The following is a 19,517-nucleotide window of genomic DNA, read 5'->3' as shown; positions in this document are numbered from 1 at the left end:
TATTTGACAGAATTACTTATAAACTCTTAAAATTTTGTGCTCCTTGGCTCCTACTGCAGTAGTAACACAGAAAAAAAAAAAAGTAAAGCAAAAATTACTGATCTTAACCTGATTCTTAGTAGATAATGAGAATGGTTAGTAAGCTGTGACTTTGGGTTCAGGCCTCCTCTTACTCTTATTCTACGGAACAACACTTATACTTCCCAGGTGTCCAAGACCCTGCTCCATCCTGTTTCCTTCTAATGTATTTATATTCTTTTTCAGATTCACAGGTTCTTTTTCTTTCAACGCACCTCTTTGTTTAAGCAAATTTCCCAATGTCCAAACTGTTTGCTGAATGCTACCAGACCTTCCCTTTATCACTTAAATCTGGATGACCCTAAATCTATTTTTTTTTTTAAATTTTTTTTTTCAACGTTTATTTATTTTTGGGACAGAGAGAGACACAGCATGAACGGGGGAGGGGCAGAGAGAGAGGGAGACACAGAATCGGAAACAGGCTCCAGGCTCTGAGCCATCAGCCCAGAGCCCGACGCGGGGCTCGAACTCACGGACCGCGAGATCGTGACCTGGCTGAAGTCGGACGCTTAACCGACTGCGCCACCCAGGCGCCCCTGGATGACCCTAAATCTAAATCTCCACTCTGATCTCTGATTTGACGTCCAGACCTAATGTTCTTGAACTTTGTCCAAGGAGTGCCTCCCTCCCAGACAAATAAGAAGTTGATATTTTCTAAACCAAACTCATTATCTTCACTTCTAAGCCTACTTTTATGGATGCTCCCCCACCCTGCACTCCAAACTGCATCTCTATTGGGATTACTACTCAACCAATCTCTCAAGATAGAAACTAATTCTTTGACTCTCACCCATCTCACATACTAATTAACAAGTGTTATAGAATCACTTTCTTTAATGTTTATTTTTGAGAGAGACAAAGAGAGAGAGCACGAGCAGGGGAAGGGCAGAGAGAGAGGGAGACAGAGGATCTGAAGCAAGCTCTGTGCTGACAGCAGAGAGGTCAATGTGGGGCTTGAATGCACCAACCGTGAGACCATGACCTGAGCTGAAGTTGGACGCTCAACCAACTGAGCCACCCAGACACCCCTAGAATCAGTTTTTTGGGGGAGAGGAGAATCTTTAACTTCGTTCACACACCATATAATTAACCCTTTACAGTATACAATTCAGTGGTTTTTAGTATATTCACAAAGTTGTCAACCACAACACTATCTAATTTCATTATCCAAAAAGAAACCCAGTTAGCTATCACTTTTAATTCTCTTCTCCCTCCCAGCCTTTGGCAACCATCAATATACTTTATGTCTCTATGGATTTTCCTATTCTGGACATTTCATATAAATGGAATAACATAGTATTTGGCCTTTTGTGTCTGGCTCCTATCACTTAGCATGATTTTTTCAAGATACATATTGTACATGTATCAGTACTTCATTCTTTTTTATAGCTGAATAATATGCCTTATATGCATATACAATATTTTGTTTATCCATTCATCAGCGGACAGAATTTTGGGCTATTATAGATAATGCTGCTTTCGTTCTTGTACAAGGATGATTGTGGTGAATTTTTCTTTGCTATTCTATTTTCCTTAAGATTTTACTTTACTTTAAGTAATCTCTATACCCAACATGGGGCTTGAACTCACAACCAGAAGACCAAGAATAACATGCTCTACCAACTGAGGCAGCCAGGCGCCCCTTTGCTCTTTCAAAATAAGATACCCATTAGATCAGTATGTTTTAGATGTAATTCTACTTACAGGTAAAAGGAAATGGCTAAAAGAGTGAGCAGGGCCCCTTTCAATTCACAGAGTATGTTTGCTATATGCACACATATTATCTTTAGTAAGGCATTCATTGTTCTTCAATAATTGACCTTTTTACCCAACATAAACTTTCTACTCAAACTACATGGTCATTCAATTGTCTCTATGACCTGCTATACTCATTACCACTTTCACAAAGCTGTTCACACAAATCCCACCAACCACAATGCCCTCCTCCTCTTCTTAGGCTATCCCGGGGTTCACCAGCCTTTAAGGGCTGATGACTTTGTTTCCACATCTGCTACAAAACCTTTTCACCTCTGCTCCTAGCAGTCTGAGCTTCTATAGCATGTGTCCATCCACATCAGTGTTTCTCAAATTCAATCATCTCATAAACTCTGAGAATATGAATCCAGTTTGAGAAACTTCAATTTAAGAATCTCAGTATATAAAAAGATACTTTAAAAAGCAGATTGTATGGGTGACAGTTTGGCAGTTTCTTGCAAACTAAACACTTGGTATTTACTCAAAAGAATTGAAAACTTATGTCCACACAAAGACTGCACATGGATGTTTATAACAGCTTTTTTCAAAATTGCCAAACCTTAGAAGCAATCAAGATGTCTTTCAGTAGGTGAATGGATAAACTGTGGTATATCCAGACAACATAATATTATTCAGCACTAGAAAGAAAGGAGCTATCAAGCCATGAAAAGACATAAAGGAATCTTAAGTTGATAATACTAAGAAGCCAATCTGAAAAGGCTACATACTTAATGATTCCAACTATATGCCGTTCTGGAAAAGGCAAAACTATGGAGACAGGGAAGATGGCAGAGTAAACAACACTCTGCATCTGTCTTCTGCAAGCGCAACAATTACATTGGCAGAATCTGTCTGATGTAACTATTTTGGAATTCTGGAGTCTATTGAAGGCTTTCAGTTTCCAGGGGAAGACATGGAAGTTAAATTGAAGTTAACTTCAGTCAAGTTCAGTTCTTAGCAGTAGCAATAACAGCTACTCATGTCCCACCCCTCATGCAAAAGAATGAAGTTGGACTCTTACCTAAGATCACATATAAAAATTGACTGAGAATGGATCAGACCTAAATGTAAGACCTAAAACTATAAAACTCTTAGAAGAAAACAGGACAAGTGCTTCATGACATTGGATTTGGCAATTATTTTTTTGGATGAGACACCAAAGGCAAAGCAACAAAAGAAAAAAACAGACAAATCGAACTTCATGAAAATTTAAAATGTTGTACATCTAAAAACAATATCCACAGGGTAAAAAGGAAATTCACTGAATAGGAGAAAATATTTGAAAATTATATATATGATAAGGGATTAATATCCAGAATATATAGAGAACTCCTAAAACTCAACAACAACAAAAACAACTTTAAAAGTGGGCATTAGGGGCAACTGGGTGGCTCAGTTGGTTGAGTATCTGACTTTGGCCCAGGTCATGATCTTGCTGTTCATGGGTTTGAACCCCGCATCTGGCTCTGTGCTGACAGCTCAGAGCCTGGAGCCTGCTTCAGTTTCTGTGTTTCCCTCTCTCTGTAGCCCCACCCCTCCCCATTCACCCTCTGTCTCTCTCTCTCTCTCAAAAATAAATATTAAAAAAAAATTAAAAATAAATAAAAGTGGGCATTGGACTTGAATAGATATTTTGCCAAAAGAAAATATACAAATGGTCAATAAGCGCGTGAAAGATGCTCAACAGAGCACCTGGGTGGCTCAGTCGTTAAGCATCTGACTTTGGCTCAGGTCATGATCTCACAGTTTGTGAGTTCGAGTCTCACATTGGGTGAACTTGAGCCCTACTTTGGGTGAGCAGGAGCTCTGCTTTGGGTCGGCCCCGTTTCTCTCTCTCTGCCCCTTGCTCACTTGTGCCCCCCCCCAAAAAAAAGATTCCCAACATCACTAATTAGGGAAATTCAAATTAAAACCACCAGGTACTACCTCATACTCACTAGCATGGCTACTATTAAACAAACAAACAAACAAAAAACAGAAAATAACACATGTTGGTAAGCACGTGGAGAAATTGGAATTGCTGGTCCAACTGTATGGTGGGAACGTAAAATGGTACAGATGATATGGACAATAGTATCTCAGTTTCTGAAAAAATTAAAAATAGGGGCGCCTGGGTGGCTCAGTCGGTTAAGTGTCCAACTTCAGCTCAGGTCATGATCTCGTGGTCCGTGAGTTCGAGCCCCGCGTCGGGCTCTGGGCTGATGGCTCAGAGCCTGGAGCCTGCTTCCGATTCTGTGTCTCCCTCTCTCTCTGCCCCTCCCCCGTTCATGCTCTGTCTCTCTCTGTCCCAAAAAAAAATAAATGTTGAAAAAAAAAATTAAAAAAAAAAAAAAAAGAGGAAAAGGAAAAGGAAGAGGAAAAGGAAAGTGGTGGTAACACTGAGGAAACCCTAGTTACTGTTTAGGGCTGGAGGAAAGGGGTTCATTTGGTTTTCTAACATGTTTGGTTGAAGGACTGGAAAGTTTTCTAGTGGAGATTCTAAGTATATACAAAGTTAGATCGATCTATCTATATTAAGATTTTATTTTTAAGTAATGTCTACACTCAACATGAGGCCCAAACTTAAAACCCCAAGATCAAGAGCCACACATTCTACTGACTGAGCCAGCCAGGTGACCTGAGATCAATATATTTAAGAGTCATCTAGAGGGAGGGAATAAAGAAAGTTTTACAAATAGATCAATAAGGGCAAATAAAGAAAGAAGAGAGCCTAGGGGCACCTGGGTGGCTCAGCTGGTTTAGCGTCTGACTTCGGCTCAGGTCATGATCTCACAGTTGGTGAGTTGGAGCCCTGCATCGAGCTCTGTGCTGACAGCTTGGAGCCTGCTTTGGATTCTGTGTCTCATTCTCTCTCTGCCCCTCCCCCACTTGTACTCTGTCTCTCAAAAATAAATAAATGTAAAAATGAAAGAAAGAAGAGGTCTAAAGACATAGGCTAGGTATGTTTATTTTGGGGCAATGGGAAAAGAGAGAGGAACCTTCGAAAGAGTCAAAGATCATATGGTTAGGAGAATAGGATGAAGATCTAAGACAATAGTTTTGCTGCCCATTCTAAATGATTGGTGGGAAAGCACTGTTTGGAACCGAGCTAGTGGAAACTGTCCTCCAGAAAGTTTTCTCCTAGCTTGTGGCACAACGATTAGCATGGCATAACCACTTTAGTCATATTGAATTACCAACAGTGCTTACAGGCAACAATCCCCAGGGGTCTAGCACAAACATGATTTTCAGTGGAAAGCAAAGCTGTTTAACGTTTCAAAGTAGCAACATAAATTTTATATTAAAAAAAAATCCAGGCAACAGCTGGAGCTTCCAAGAACCTTTAGAAATGGGCCCTGTGTCTAGCAGAGCAGTTTTTTCTCAGGGGAGACTGTGCACTTTAAAACATTTTAATTCATGGAGTGAATTTTTATGTGTGCTAATGATGTAATATAACATAAATGAAGTTTAATTCAGCTAATTCAAAGAGACAGTCAAATTACACTTCAGTGTATCTTTGTCATTCTGGAAATTGATATATAAATGTTTTTACCTAGAAAAAAGACAGGAAGGTTGTATACCAAATTATTCATTGGGATTCTCTCTAGGGGACAGGCTAATAAATGATTACAATGCTGTTCTTCATGCTTTTCAGTATTTTCCACAATTATTACAATAGAATTTCATCAAACTTTAAATATAAAAAAATGCTATTTAAAATGAAATAAAGGGAGAGCCTGGGTACCTCAGTAGGTTAAACATCCGACTTAGGCTCAGGTCATGATCTCACAGTTCATGAGTTCGAGCCACACGTCCAGCTCTGTGCTGACAGCTCAAAACCTGGAGCCTGCTTTGAATTCTGTGTCTCCTTCGCTCTCTGCCCCTCCCCCACTTGCACTGCATCTTTCTCTCAAAAAATAAAAAAACATTTAAACAATTAAATAATAAAATGAAATAAAGCAATCCATGCTCCATGGCATGTGTGCACTGAGGCTTCCAAGAAAGAAAAATAAAAATCACACTTCACTACGGCTTATTTTACCATGAAATCATGTTAAAATTACTTGTCAATAAATGTCAGCCAGGATAGATAAGCAGTAAGGAAAACAAAATACAGTATGTTATAAACTGGAAATTCTTAATGTCTAAACTACATACTCCATCTATTAAAGTTATTGCTGGGATTTTAGGGATTAATTTTTAGAGGTTGTAAATAATTTGGTATATCCTTAAGGGGACAGAGGCCTCTACAAAATAAAATTTTCTCAAGTAAAAGGTCATCTAATGAGTGCTAGGTTAATCCATAAGGGTCCACTGCATGTATTCTCTTGTGGAAAGCTTTCTCCTAGCCTGTGCCACAACCATTAATGTGGTATAACCACTTAAATTATATTGTACTACCAATAGTGCTTACAAGCAACACTCACCAGGAATATAACACAAACACAAGAGATTCTGCAGTTGCAAAGGTTCAAGGTGGAGAAGCACAGAAGGTCCAGGTTTTAAGCTACATTGATGCAGACGAGTCACCAGTCTCTGGCTAATGAATCAATCACCATAAGCAATGCTCAGGAGTCATGGGGACTGGCAATGCAACTTTCAGAATGTACTGAATGTAAACTGATATAAATGAAATTGAATTCTGACTATAGCTTGTACTTAATAGGTTCTGGTTTATGCCTGCTCAATAAATAGGGCTCCTTCTGGCAGTGAGAGAAGGGAGGAAAAGCACAGTCAGTGAATCTTGTGCTTACTGCAAATCTGTTATTTCTCAACTATTTTGTCCTCATCCTACCCAAGACTGCCCATAAAAACTGAAATAACTTATGTCTTAAGCATTTTGTGATCAGAGACAAAACTTACCAGTTTCAACTCTGTTATCAATATCAGCATTGACTTTTGATGCAGAACTCTCATCTGTCATGCAGTTTTTCATTGTCTTCTCCCTAGAGCTGCCACATAGAATAATTTATTTAAAACCCCAATTTAAAAGAAAACTCAAAAGAAGGTTTCTGAGATCACCACTAAATGCTATTTAGAAAACATTAATTCGGGGCGCCTGGGTGGCGCAGTCGGTTGAGCGTCCGACTTCAGCCAGGTCACGATCTCGCGGTCCGTGAGTTCGAGCCCCGCGTCGGGCTCTGGGCTGATGGCTCAGAGCCTGGAGCCTGTTTCTGATTCTGTGTCTCCCTCTCTCTCTGCCCCTCCCCCGTTCATGCTCTGTCTCTCTCTGTCCCAAAAATAAATAAACGTTGAAAAAAAAAATTAAAAAGAAAAGAAAACATTAATTCATGGTGATCAGATTTTTTCCCCAAATGATCTAGAAAATATTAATTTCACAAAGTGTTTCAGTTAAAACCTATTTTTAAAAAATTTTTTAGTGTTTATTTTTGAGAGAGAGACAGACAGAATGTGAGTGGGCAAGGGGTAGAGAGAAAGGGAGACACAGAATCTGAAGCAGGCTCCAGGCTGTAAGCTGTCAGCCCAGAGCCTGACACAGGGCTCGAACTCATGAACCGCGAGATCATGACCTGAGCCAAAGTCAGACACTTAACTGACTGAGCCACCCAGGCACCCCCAGTTAAACCCTACTTTTAAGGTCATAATATTTTTACTGGGAATAGTGAGAGAGGAGGACACTATAGTTCAGCCTTTAAAGAATGAAAGCCAGAACATTCAGACACCGTTTTCTTGACACAAACTTAGGTCTGAATGATTAAGGGAATATTTTCTTTTGAATTAAAAAACTCATAGGACACAGAAAGGAAGGTTCTGCTGCCAAGAATTACAGTGTGGACAACCACAGCCATTAGTTTAAAAAAAAAAAAAAACAGACAAGAAAGGCAAGTTTTGCATTTGATTGAAGTAGTATAGTAAAATATAACTACAGTAAGTACAGATTGGGAAGTACAGACAGCCTAGACTATGAGCTAGGCACTTTACACCCACCATTTTATTTAATCATAAAAGCTCCCCTATTTTCTATTATCTCCATTTTATAGGTTGGAGGAACTGGGACTCAGAAAGACTTAAAGAAAAATCTTTACCCAAACAAAACAGATGAACATAGGGGAAGGGAAGCAAAAATAAGATAAAAACAGAGAGGGAGACAAACCATAAGAGACTCTTAAATACAGAGAACAAATTGAGGGTTGTTGGCAGGGTGTTGGGTGAGGGGATGGGCTAAATGGGCAATGGGCATTAAGGAGAGCACTTGTTGGGATGAGCACTGGGTGTTGTATGTAAGTGATGAATCACTAAACTCTATTCCTGAAATCATTATTACTCTACATGTTAACTAACTTGGTTATAAATAAACAAACAAACAAACTTAAAAAAAATATTTACCCAAGGTTGGAGAGCTAAGATATTAATGTTAGGACTGGGCATTTGAGTAACATTTTACCTCTGGTTTTGCAATCACTATGTGATAACTAAACAGAAATATGATAGTGCTAACTATCTGCCTTACTAGAAAATGTATTCAGTTACACATTAATTCATCTCTGTATTTCTACAGTAAACAGGGTACCCCCAATGAATTAAAATAAGAATTAGGTCACAACATATATATATATATATATATATATATATATATATATATACACACACACACACACACACACACACACACACACACAAATAACTTTTTAGAAACATTCCATTTCTTTCTACAGCAGGATAAATTTTACTCTATGTAAAAATCTCAAAATAATTAACTTAAAAAAAATAGAGAACTAAAAAAAATATATAGGGAACTAAAAATGCTCTCTGAGGGCTATGTTATAAACATACAAGGGATTAGGGTGCCTAGCTGGCTCAGTCGTGTTTAAGCGTCCACCTCTTGGTTTCAGCTCAGGTCATGATCTCATGGCTCTTGAGTTTGAGCCCCATATTGGGCTCTGCACTGACAGCATGGAGCCTGCTTGGGATTCTCTCTCCCTCTCTCTCTCTGCCCCTCCCCCACTTGTGCTCTCACTCTCTCTCTCTCTCTCTCTCTCTCAAAATAAATAAACTTAAAAGAGAAAAGAAAAAAAACTTATAAGGGATAAGAGCAGAGATAGGCAAAGAGAAGGATCCAAGACCAACAGACACTGACTTCATTCATTCATTATTCAACAAATTGTTTCTTAATACCTTATATGTGCCAGGCTATTCTAAGCACTAGGGATACTGCAATAAACAAGACAAGCAAAGTCCTAGTTCTCATGGTGGGGAAAGGTAATAAACAAAGAAAAACTCATTTTGGGAACAATATTTAATGCTGTGGAGATATGTGCATGATATCTTAACAAACTAAAAATGGTACATATAGGAAGCAAATTACTATAAAATAAATATTATATATGTATTATTTGTATTATTAATATGTATTTAGGTATCCATTATATAACATATAACATTGGAGATAAGCACACACACACACATACACATACCTAAGATTAAGAGGATATTTACCATAATATAATTAGTGTTTATTTCTGGGTAGTTAAATTATGAGTTCCTTGTCTATTTCTTGTGGTTTTTAAATGTTTATTTATTTATTTTGAGAGAGAGTGAGCACAAGTAAAGGAGGTGCAGAGAGAGGAAGAGAGAGAAATCCCAAGCAGGCTCCGCACCACCAATGCAGAGCCCAATGTTGGGCTCAAACCCACAAACTGTGGTATCATTACCTGAGCCAAAGTTGGACACTTAACCAACTGAGCCACCCAGGTACCCCTCTTATGGTTTTTCTATACTTTCCAGGTTCTCAATAACAAGCATGCACTACTTTTATCATCAGAAAACAATACTAATAGACACATGTACATGTGTCTGTAGGTAGGTACACAGATGTCTATAAGGATGTATACCAAACGTTACGAGAGGTTAACTCTTGGTAGCAGACTATGGAGTGACTTTTACTTTTTTCACTGTATTTTTCTGTATTATGTAAATTGTAATGGATTTCTGTTTTTCAAAAATAAAGCTACCTTTTTAAGATAAAGAGCATGGGTTTTGTAGTAGAAGATATGGTATCTTATTTTGTTCAGATTTTAGTAACGAGAAGTAGAAAAATCTACCTTTCCAATACTGTAGAGCTTCAAGGTCTGTTTACTTTTGTAGAAAAAGTTTTTTACAAACTTTTGTAGAAAAGTTTTGTAGAAAAATGGTTCCCTTACCTTCTAACAAATTTATCTCTGTGGTAATGTAAACCTTCTAATTCAATAGGAAAAGACCATGAACTGATTTATAACTCCAAGAAAGATTTGGTAAGCATTTATAAGTCATTTCATGGTATCCCTATCTATAAGCTTTGAACAGCAGCTCTAGAGAATTTTCAACAATCATATCCAAGGCAGACGCAATGGTTCAACAAAGCAGAAATGCTCCCCCTGAGGGCCAGATTCTCATCCTAGATAAATCTCAATATATTGAATAGATACTTTTATTCCTGATCTGAGGATTCTTACAACTTGTGGAGATTTCTACTGGAAAGTGAAGACATTATGCAGTAATTCACTGCTATGTCCAGAACCAAACTAAAACTTTTTTTGTAAAGGATTGTCTTACCTTTTTTCCACCTCTAAAAGAAAATTTTCACTGTTGCCCAACTGACTAAAATGCAGCTTGGCAGCTTTTCTCTCACTTGCTCGCACTGCTCGGTCATCTGGAGGCAAAAAGCGTGGTCTGAGCATGTTTCTTTTTTGAAGTAAACAGCAGTAAGTCAGAAAAACATATTCACAGAGTAAAAACTAAAGATCAGTCTCATATTCTTTTGTTAGAGACAGGTCACAAAATACTGCTATTATGTTGTCACTGGAGCAAGTAGTAACTCAGGGAGACCACAGGGATGCCATAGCAACAACTGCCACATACGTGTAATTACCCCTGCAGGAGAGTAGTTTACTGCAGCAAACAATCCAAAAGACCTAATATTAATGTCAAAAGTTACACTGTTTCTGACAGACATTACTTAGTTTCCCTATAATAACTTTCCTAGGGGCATGTGAAATCCAATTTGTATCATTAAGAAATGTATATTTCAATTTCAACAATAAAATTATAAAGAAATGTGGACTACCTCATTTGAAAGAATAATTATTATTCCTTACCAACTAAGCCCCAGAGAGTTGTATTCATTTTCTATTGCTAATATAGTTGCAAATTTGGGGCACCTGCAAAAATAAATCTCAACTGGAAACTCTTTGTTGGAGAGGAAGTGGTGGTGAAACCATCAACTGAAGAAAACTAAAGCTGGAAGTAACTGATAAAAATCATAGATTGTCATTCAATAAAAAAAGGACTTGCCATACATCCTGCCAACACAAAAGAGTTACATAAATATTGACTAATAAACAAATATATCCTGCCAGTGCACACTCTGGGCCAACACCCAAAAAGTTAGGAGGCAGCTGGTTTAATGTAAATTCAGGGACAAGGAACAGGGGAGGAGGGTCTCACCCAGTTTCTCCAGAGTTTGTAGCGTGTACACAGCAAAGAGCCTATAATCTGTATCTTTCCTGACAACAGGATTGAGTCTCAAATCTAGTTCTTTGAGGAAGGGTAAAGACTGTAGGCGGGACACCTCCACTAATGAAGGAATGTTGTTATAATATAAATTCAGGTCTTGGAGTGAGCATAAATACTGGATGCCCTGCAAGGAAAAGACCACATTATGAAACTGCACATTGGTAAGGACTAGGAATCTCATAGATACAGATGGAAATATATCTATTACTTCGATCCTTAAACATGTTACCTGGGTCACCCATGAGAAAGGCAGGGTTGAAACTCCCATTTAAGATGCCTGAAGAGTCCCTGGGTGGCTCAGTTGGTTAAGCATCTGAGGTCGTGATCTCACAGCTCGTGAGTTTGAGCCCCACATCAGGCTCTGTGCTCACAGCTCAGAGCCTGGAGCCTGTTCTGTGTCTCCCTCTCTCTCTGCCCCTCCCCTGCTCATGCTCTGTCTCTCTTTCAAAAATAAATAAACATTATGAAAAAAAGTAAGATGTCTGAGAATAAGAACAAAGTATCCCATGGGCACTAGATGTTCTCTATATTAAATAATTCATAGATATCATACATTTCCTCCTTACAAAGTCTGACATAGAAGTATCTGCAGTCAATTCTCTACTTCTGTTGCTCCCTGATAATTCTCCCTTCCAGTGGTAGTTAGGTTGAGTCACTTTTGCCCTTCTCTCACCTTTGTCACGTCCACTCACCTGACCCCAGAAGCACCTCAATTTTCAGGAGGAAAGGAAATAGGCAAAAGAGACACACCGGAGGAGAAGTCATAATAAAAAAAATTAAATGTGTGTGTGTGTTGTTGTGTTCTTATATCTCAATGCCTCATGTTTAGGGTCAATGGATTATATGGAAAACAAAACAATGCTATCTCTAAGTCTTCCCTCCTGGAACAGTCTGGAACCTTTCTTGTCCTTGTTTCTCCTTTCAGAATTACCCTACCCTTCCATTTCTCTGGGATACTGGAGAAGAAAAGTCACATTTTCCTCCTTTGCTGAAATCTACTATTGAAAACAATTGTTTAATTTTCATGTATTTGGCTAGTTAGCTGCTTTAGCCCAACATAAATTTCAGGACAATAATCCAAAACATGTATATATATATGTACAATCATATACTTTTAGTAGTAAAAATGCTTACCATAGAAGGAACTCTGTCATTAAGAGTTATTTCAGAACGGTAAAATTATTTTCCATCATTTATTTATGAAATATGTTTTTTATCCTCCTCTCATTTAAAATTACCATTTTTTGTTGCAAAAAAAATTAGAAAACTCAAAGAATTTCTGAATAAAACACTGTTTATACTTTGATGCATTTATTTCTGGCTTTTTTCAATTCCACTAACTTCTACATTGTGAAAGGGTCACTGGTTAGGAATAGTTGTCAGTGACTTTGGCCACACTTTCCAGGCGATACACCATTAGGATTCTATTTAAATGTGTAAATGGCAAGGAAATGTCTTCTATCCTCCTCTCACTTTTCCTGTTTGCATGAATTCATGTATTCCCCAAAGTTACACTAGAAATAACCACAAAACATTTACCCCCTGAGAAAATTAAGCAAAACCATTCAGAACTGCTAGAGATAAATATATGCAGATAAGTCATAGATGAAAAGAATGTAGAAAACATTTACCAAGTGCTTCCTATATGCCAAGCAGTGTACACATGCTAATATGATTAACCTTCGCAATAGCTTTTTGTCCAAGTTACAGAAGCGGAAAGAAAGTGAGTATAAAAACAAATAATGGCAATGTTCACTCAATTTTTTAGCTTGAAAATTAACATACATACATGTGAAAAGAGGAGACTTAAACAACTCTGAATTAATGTTTTCTGAAACTGATGGGCCAAATACAAATGGCTGCTACCAAATAGTCTAAAGACCTAGTTTAACTTGCAGTTTCTATTTTTAGAATCCTAGTTGGAAATCCTGCTTGGACTTCCTCTTTTAGGACCCTTCATTTAGACCTTGAGATTGGGTCTGGCTTGTATTGTTGAACAAGTATCCCCTAAAAAGCACAAAATGGGTGGAATAATCCAGGAGATCATTAACTCATCCTGAATAGCATCCGTTGAGTCCTTCACCTTGAGTCTCGAAAAGAAGGGCTTAATCAAGACCAGCACAACTGGGTAAAATGGGAACATGTGGAAGAAACACCATCTGGGGGTCTACCACTAAGAAAACAGAACTTCCATTTCTGTGTGTGCACACTGATGTTTGTAGAGCTCTTAGTGTATTTGCTAATCCTCACACACTCTGCTCAAGCCTGCTCTCATCCTACTTTCCTGTCCTGCTCTCTCTTCTACCATCCCCTGATCCAGACATTTTTCTTTGTTTTCAATACCACCATTTCCTCTTCCTCTGTGAAAAAATTATTTACTAACAACCAGTAACAATCCAGTAACAACACAGACCAGTGTTTCTCCATGTGTACTCCATGTACCAACATCATCAGAATCCCCGGGTATATCCTGAGCCCACCCCAGACCCACTAACTCAGAATCTCTCTCAGAGTAAGAACTAAGAATCTGTATTTTCAGAAGTCCTTCTTGTAATTTTTTTACACACATAAAAAGTTTGTACTATTGCCTTAGGCTGTGATCATTTAATATAATTTTCCCTAAGTACAAAAGAAATTTTCCCCAATATTTTGTTCTAAAAAATTCAAATATAGAATAGAGTCAAATGAATTTCACAGTAAATAATAAAATTTAGTTTGGAAACATTTAAAAGGAAGATGCTATATTCCCCAGGCTGGTATTACCTATCTCTTATTTCTTCCCATCAAAACAAACAGTAATAGATAGATAGATAGATAGATACATAGATAGATAGATAGATAGGGCTGAACTGACTAGTCACAGAATATAGAACTTACCTTCAGGCTAGTGATCAAATTTCTTGATAAATCTAAGGATCGGAGGTTTTTAAAATTTCTGAAGGCATCACCAATGGAATGAATTTTTCCAGCATAAGATCCCTGCAATGAAAGAGACTCCACCAGTTCTGAAAAGAGATCATCAGTAGATATATTATGATCTCTGCTTATATAAACAACAGTCAGTGAAAATAGGCCTTGCTTCCTCCCATATACCATTTGTAAAAGGCCCTACATTCAAAGCTTCTAAGAAGATCATCTTCCTTTTTTTTTTTTCAACGTTTATTTATTTTTTTTGGGACAGAGAGAGACAGAGCATGAACGGGGGAGGGGCAGAGAGAGAGGGAGACACAGAATCAGAAACAGGCTCCAGGCTCTGAGCCATCAGCCCAGAGCCCGACGCGGGGCTCGAACTCACGGACCGCGAGATCGTGACCTGGCTGAAGTCGGACGCTTAACCGACTGCGCCACCCAGGTGCCCCAAAGATCATCTTCCTTTTAAAAGCAGCATTATCACCTAATATATTGATATCAAACCTTGGTTTTACAGAACCCCTGTGTTTCTCTATTCACCCTGAAGGATGTAATAAAAGTCTCCCAAAGTTCTCAAAACAACATTTAAAAAGAAATTCAGTAATCCTACTGCTAGAATTTAGCCCTATAGATAATACTCAAAAATTTTCACTAGGATATATAATTTATACACATAGGTATCAATTCCAGAGAGGTTTTAGAATAGTTTTTAAAAAAAGAAAGAAAGAAGAAAAAGGAAACTATCACAGGATTTATCAGCAGAAGAGTAGAACTTAGGGGCCCCTGGGTGGCTCAGTCAGTTAAGTGTCTGACTTCGGCTCAGGTCATGATCTCACAGCTCATGAGTTCGAGCCTCACGTCTGGCTCTGTGCTGACAGCTCAGAGCCTGGAGTCTGCTTTGGATTCTGTGTCTCCCTCTCTCTGCCTCTCCCCGGCTTGCACTCTGTCCCTCTCTCTCTCAAAAATAAATAAACATTAAAATTTTTTTAAAAAAGCGTAGAACTTAATGTCCTAAATAACAGTACACGGATACAATGAACAAAGTACTAGATCTGTGGCCTTGTACAAGTCACTTCATCTCTCTGTACTTCAGTTTCCTTATCTGCAAAATGGGGATAATAACAGTACTTAACTAACAAGGTGAGAACAGTAATAATTAAATGAATATATATACAAAATTTAGAATAGTACCTGATACATGACCATTGTTATATATGTGTTATTGTTATGCAGTCATTAAAAAGAATGAGGTCCATTTGTAGATGATCTTATGGAAGATCTCCAAGACATTAAGTGAGGGAAATGTATGTGTGTAACTGTTTTAAAGTATATACATATATATTTATATATTTATATGTATGGAAGAAAGTCAACTAGACTTCTAACAGCACTGAAAAGAGGAGAATCTCAAAACTGTCAATAGGAACTCACTGGCAAGTGTGGTGGGCCAAATACAATACCAATCAAAGCCGGAAGGAGGTATTGCAAGATCCAATTTGTAGATAGGTGCCAGAGGACTGCACTGAAATAAGGTTTTAAGGTGTTAGAACAGTCTGGACCATATAAACTCTGAAAAGTAATAAAGTGAAGATCCCTTTCAAGACAAGACCCACATCAGGGAGAAAGAGAGAAGAGTGGGAGTAGAATCCACATTGAATGGGACAGAGACAACAGGTTCAAAGGAAAGAGAAGGTCCAGATACAAGTTGGGAGAGAAGAAAAGATGGCAGATAACAGGAAGCATAAAGCTCCATTTTTTAGTACTTTGTGAACAAAACAGAAGAGGGAGCTCCAAAACCCTGAAACTGGAAAGGCTATTCTGGCCCACCCTTACTATCTAAAAGTATAGGAAAACTTACTACACTTAAAAGAGCCACAGAAAAAGATTACAGTCAAATTTTATATGAGGTTAATAAAAGAAAAAAGAGAATAACATCCTTAAAGAATGAAAACACTCCAGAAAGCTACAACACAAATGAAAATTGTAACTTAATATTTTGAAACAAGTTAAAAGATACCAAAACAAAATGTAGCAGTCCTCACAGTGTGGATCCCTCAAGTTCCCTGACACATACACAGGGGTCCACAAAATCAAAAGTATTTTTTTTATTATTTGCATAATAATATTAAAATATTAATTAGCTTTTCCACTGTTTCACTCATGCTGCAAAAGGAAACACTACTGGGGCCTTAGGATGACTCAAGGCAGTGGCATCAAACTTCACTCATAGTCACTCTGTTCTTTACCATGGCTTTTTAAAATAGCCAGTTTCATTTAAGAATGTCCTTTAAAAAGCAGTAAAAATGGTTAACTTTATTAATTTTTGAATCTTGAGTACATGTCCTTTTTATTTGTCTGATTAAATTAGAAATATGCATGAAGTACTTTTGCTGCATAGTGAAGTATGGTGGATGCCCTGAGAGAAAACATTTGTGTGATTTTTGAGATGCCAGCTTAACTAGCTACTTTTTTATGGAATACCATTTTTATTTGAAAAAAATAAAAACTTGATATGTGATGGTTATTCAGACTTGACTATTTGGCAGACATTTTCTTGAAAACAAAGTGAGGTTGTTACTTCAGGAAAACAAGTGACAGTAATTGTTGTCAATTATAACATTTGAGTTTTCAAGCAGAAATGGGAATTTTGGAAAATGTGTATCTGCCACTATGAACTTGACAGCTTCCCAACACTGAAAGATCTTTCTAATGAGATTGATGACATTAACAAACATGATTTTTAAATGTTATACAGAATGAAATTTGTCAGCATTGGGAAGATCTACATAACTCATTGAGTTAATATCTTTCAAATGACCAATGCATGATGTCACAAAATCACGCATGGGTAAAAGATCCAGTTAAATGCAAGATATTACTGATGAATTTTAATGCAAGAGTACAAAGTACACTGACAATGGTTTCAGACTCTACATACAACTAAACTTTAAGAAACTACCATTTGTCCAGTTTTCATGTCATATAAAAGAAGAATATCCACAATCTCTTGAAAAGGCTATAAAATACTCTTCCCTTTTCCAACTGCTTATCTGTGTGATGCATCATTTAAAAAAAATATATTTCAACTAGGGATGCCTGGCTGGTTCAGTCAGTGGAGCATGCAACTCTTGATCTCAGAGTTGTGAGTTCAAGCCCCCACTGGGTATAGAGATTACTTAAAAATAAAATCTTAAAATATGTACATATATTTCAAAAAAAAGGGGGGGGGGCCTGGGTGGCTCAGTCGGTTGAGCGTCCGAATTCGGCTCAGGACATGATCTTGCAGCTTGTTGAGTTCGAGCCCTGCGTTGGGCTCTGTGCTGACAGCTCAGAGCCTGGAGCCTGTTTCAGATTCTGTGTCTCCCTCTCTCTCTGCCCCAACCCACTCACATTCTGTCTCTGGCTCTCTCAAAAATAATAAAAATTTTAAAAAAAAAGTCTCTAAAAAATAAATAAATAAAATAATAAAATGTGTACACATATTTCAACCAAAACAACATATCATAACAGATTTAATAAAGAAGGAGATATGAGAATCTAGATGTCTTCAATTAAGACATTAAAGATACTATGCTAAGTGAAATTAGGCAGAGAAAGACAAAAATCATATGACTTCACTCATATGAAGACTTTAAGAGACAAAACAGATGAACATAAGGGAAGGGAAACAAAAATAATACAAAAACAGGGAGGGGGACAAAACAGAAGAGACTCATAAATATGGAGAACAAACTGACGGTTGCTGGAGGGGTTGTGGGTGGGGGGATGGGCTAAATGGGTAAAGGGCATTAAGGAATCTACTCCTGAAATCATTCTTTCACTATATGCTAACTAATTTGGATGTAAATTTTTAAAAAATTTAAAAAGAAAAAAAGACATTAAAGATAATGGGGCTCCTGGGTGGCTCAGTTGGTTAAGCGACTGACTTCAGCTCAGGTCATGGTCTCACAGTCTGAGAGCCCGCATCGGGCTCTGTGCTGACAGCTCACAGCCTGGAGCCTGCTTTGGACATGTGTCTCCCTCTCTCTCTGCCTCTCCCCTGTTCATGCTCTTTCTCTCTTGCTCTCAAAAATAAATAAACATAGAAAAAAAATTTTTAAAGACATTAAAGGTATTTGTAGGAATATAAAAGAATGCCACTCTCCTATTTTTTTTTGGAAAATATAGTTATTTTTCAAAAACATTATTTATGTTAATATAATGTAATGTTAATGTAATGGATATGTTATGGTTATCTTTTAATGAATTAATAAATAGATATTTAAATTTTTTCTCAGTTTCAATTTTACATATAGTAAATATAAGTAGATAGAGTCCACATTAACAAAAGCCCTTTGAAATTCATATTTTTAAGAGTGTAAAGGAATTCTGAAACCAAAAATTTTAAAAACTGCTGAAAAATGTAAATTAGAAATAGAAAAATTCAGAACAATTATTGGAAAGAAAAGGAAAATTTGAAAATAAAGATAGAATTCAAACAATAATAAAAGGTCATTTCAAAAATGAAGATTAGAGCAAAAAAAACCCAAAACACTAAAACAATTCTATTTCTGGGTATATATCCAAAAGAACTGAAAGCAAGAACTCTAACAGGTATGTATACACCCATATTCAAAACAGCTTTATTCACAATAGCCAAAAGATGGAAACAACCCAAATGTCATCCATTAATGGATGAATGGATAAACAAAACGTGGGGTGTGCACATGTGTGTGTGTGTGTGTGTGTGTGTATGTGTATCCATACAAGGGAATATTAGTCATAAAAAGGAATAATATTCCAGCAAGTTATTTTGAAAATATCAACAAACTGATTCTAAGATTTATGTATAAAAGCAAGACTCAGAACACTCAATACAACATTGAGGGAGGAAAACAGTCAGAAGACTGGTACTATCTGACTTCGAATCTTACTGTAGAGCTATAATAATCAAGACAGTGTGGAGTTGGAAGAAAGCAAAAAAGACAAATAGACTGCTGGACAGAACAGAGTCCAGAAAGAGACCTACACATATACAGTCAACTGATCTTTGACAAAGGAGTAAAGCCAATTCAGTGGAAAAAGGATATTCTTTCAACAAATGGTGCTAGAACACTAGTGTAACTGTACATCTACAGATGGAGGAGGAGGAGGAGGTGGAAGAAGAAGGGGAGGGAGAAGAATCTAGACACTTTCACAATAATTAACTCAAAATGGACCTAAATGTAAAACACAAAACTATAAAACTTCTAAAAGATAACACAAAAGAAAATCTAGGTGAGCTTGGGTTTGGCAATAAGTTT

The 19,517-nt window shown here is 37.3% G+C and overlaps 1 protein-coding gene across 13 annotated transcripts in view; it reads right to left on the bottom strand.

Annotated features, from left to right (window-relative positions):
* LRRC36 (leucine rich repeat containing 36) overlaps nucleotides 1–19,517 on the bottom strand; it is a 59,083-nt gene that overhangs the window by 33,633 nt on the left and 5,933 nt on the right. For 9 of the 13 annotated variants that reach the window (XM_045443065.1, XM_045443064.1, XM_045443069.1 and 6 more), the window contains exons 2-5: nucleotides 14,203–14,330; nucleotides 11,257–11,449; nucleotides 10,366–10,462; nucleotides 6,676–6,764 (exon numbers count right to left, since the gene is read on the bottom strand). In XM_045443065.1, coding sequence (XP_045299021.1) covers nucleotides 6,676–6,764; nucleotides 10,366–10,462; nucleotides 11,257–11,449; nucleotides 14,203–14,330 — 507 coding nt within the window. The remainder of the gene's footprint in view (nucleotides 1–6,675; nucleotides 6,765–10,365; nucleotides 10,463–11,256; nucleotides 11,450–14,202; nucleotides 14,331–19,517) is intronic. The other 4 variants (XM_045443074.1, XM_045443073.1, XM_045443075.1 and 1 more) reach the window with 4 other exon arrangements.

The sequence above is a fragment of the Leopardus geoffroyi genome, chromosome E2 (genome assembly GCF_018350155.1).
Source record: "Leopardus geoffroyi isolate Oge1 chromosome E2, O.geoffroyi_Oge1_pat1.0, whole genome shotgun sequence".
In the NCBI taxonomy this organism is placed as follows: Eukaryota; Metazoa; Chordata; class Mammalia; order Carnivora; family Felidae; genus Leopardus; species Leopardus geoffroyi.
This window is presented reverse-complemented; position numbering and strand designations above follow the sequence as displayed.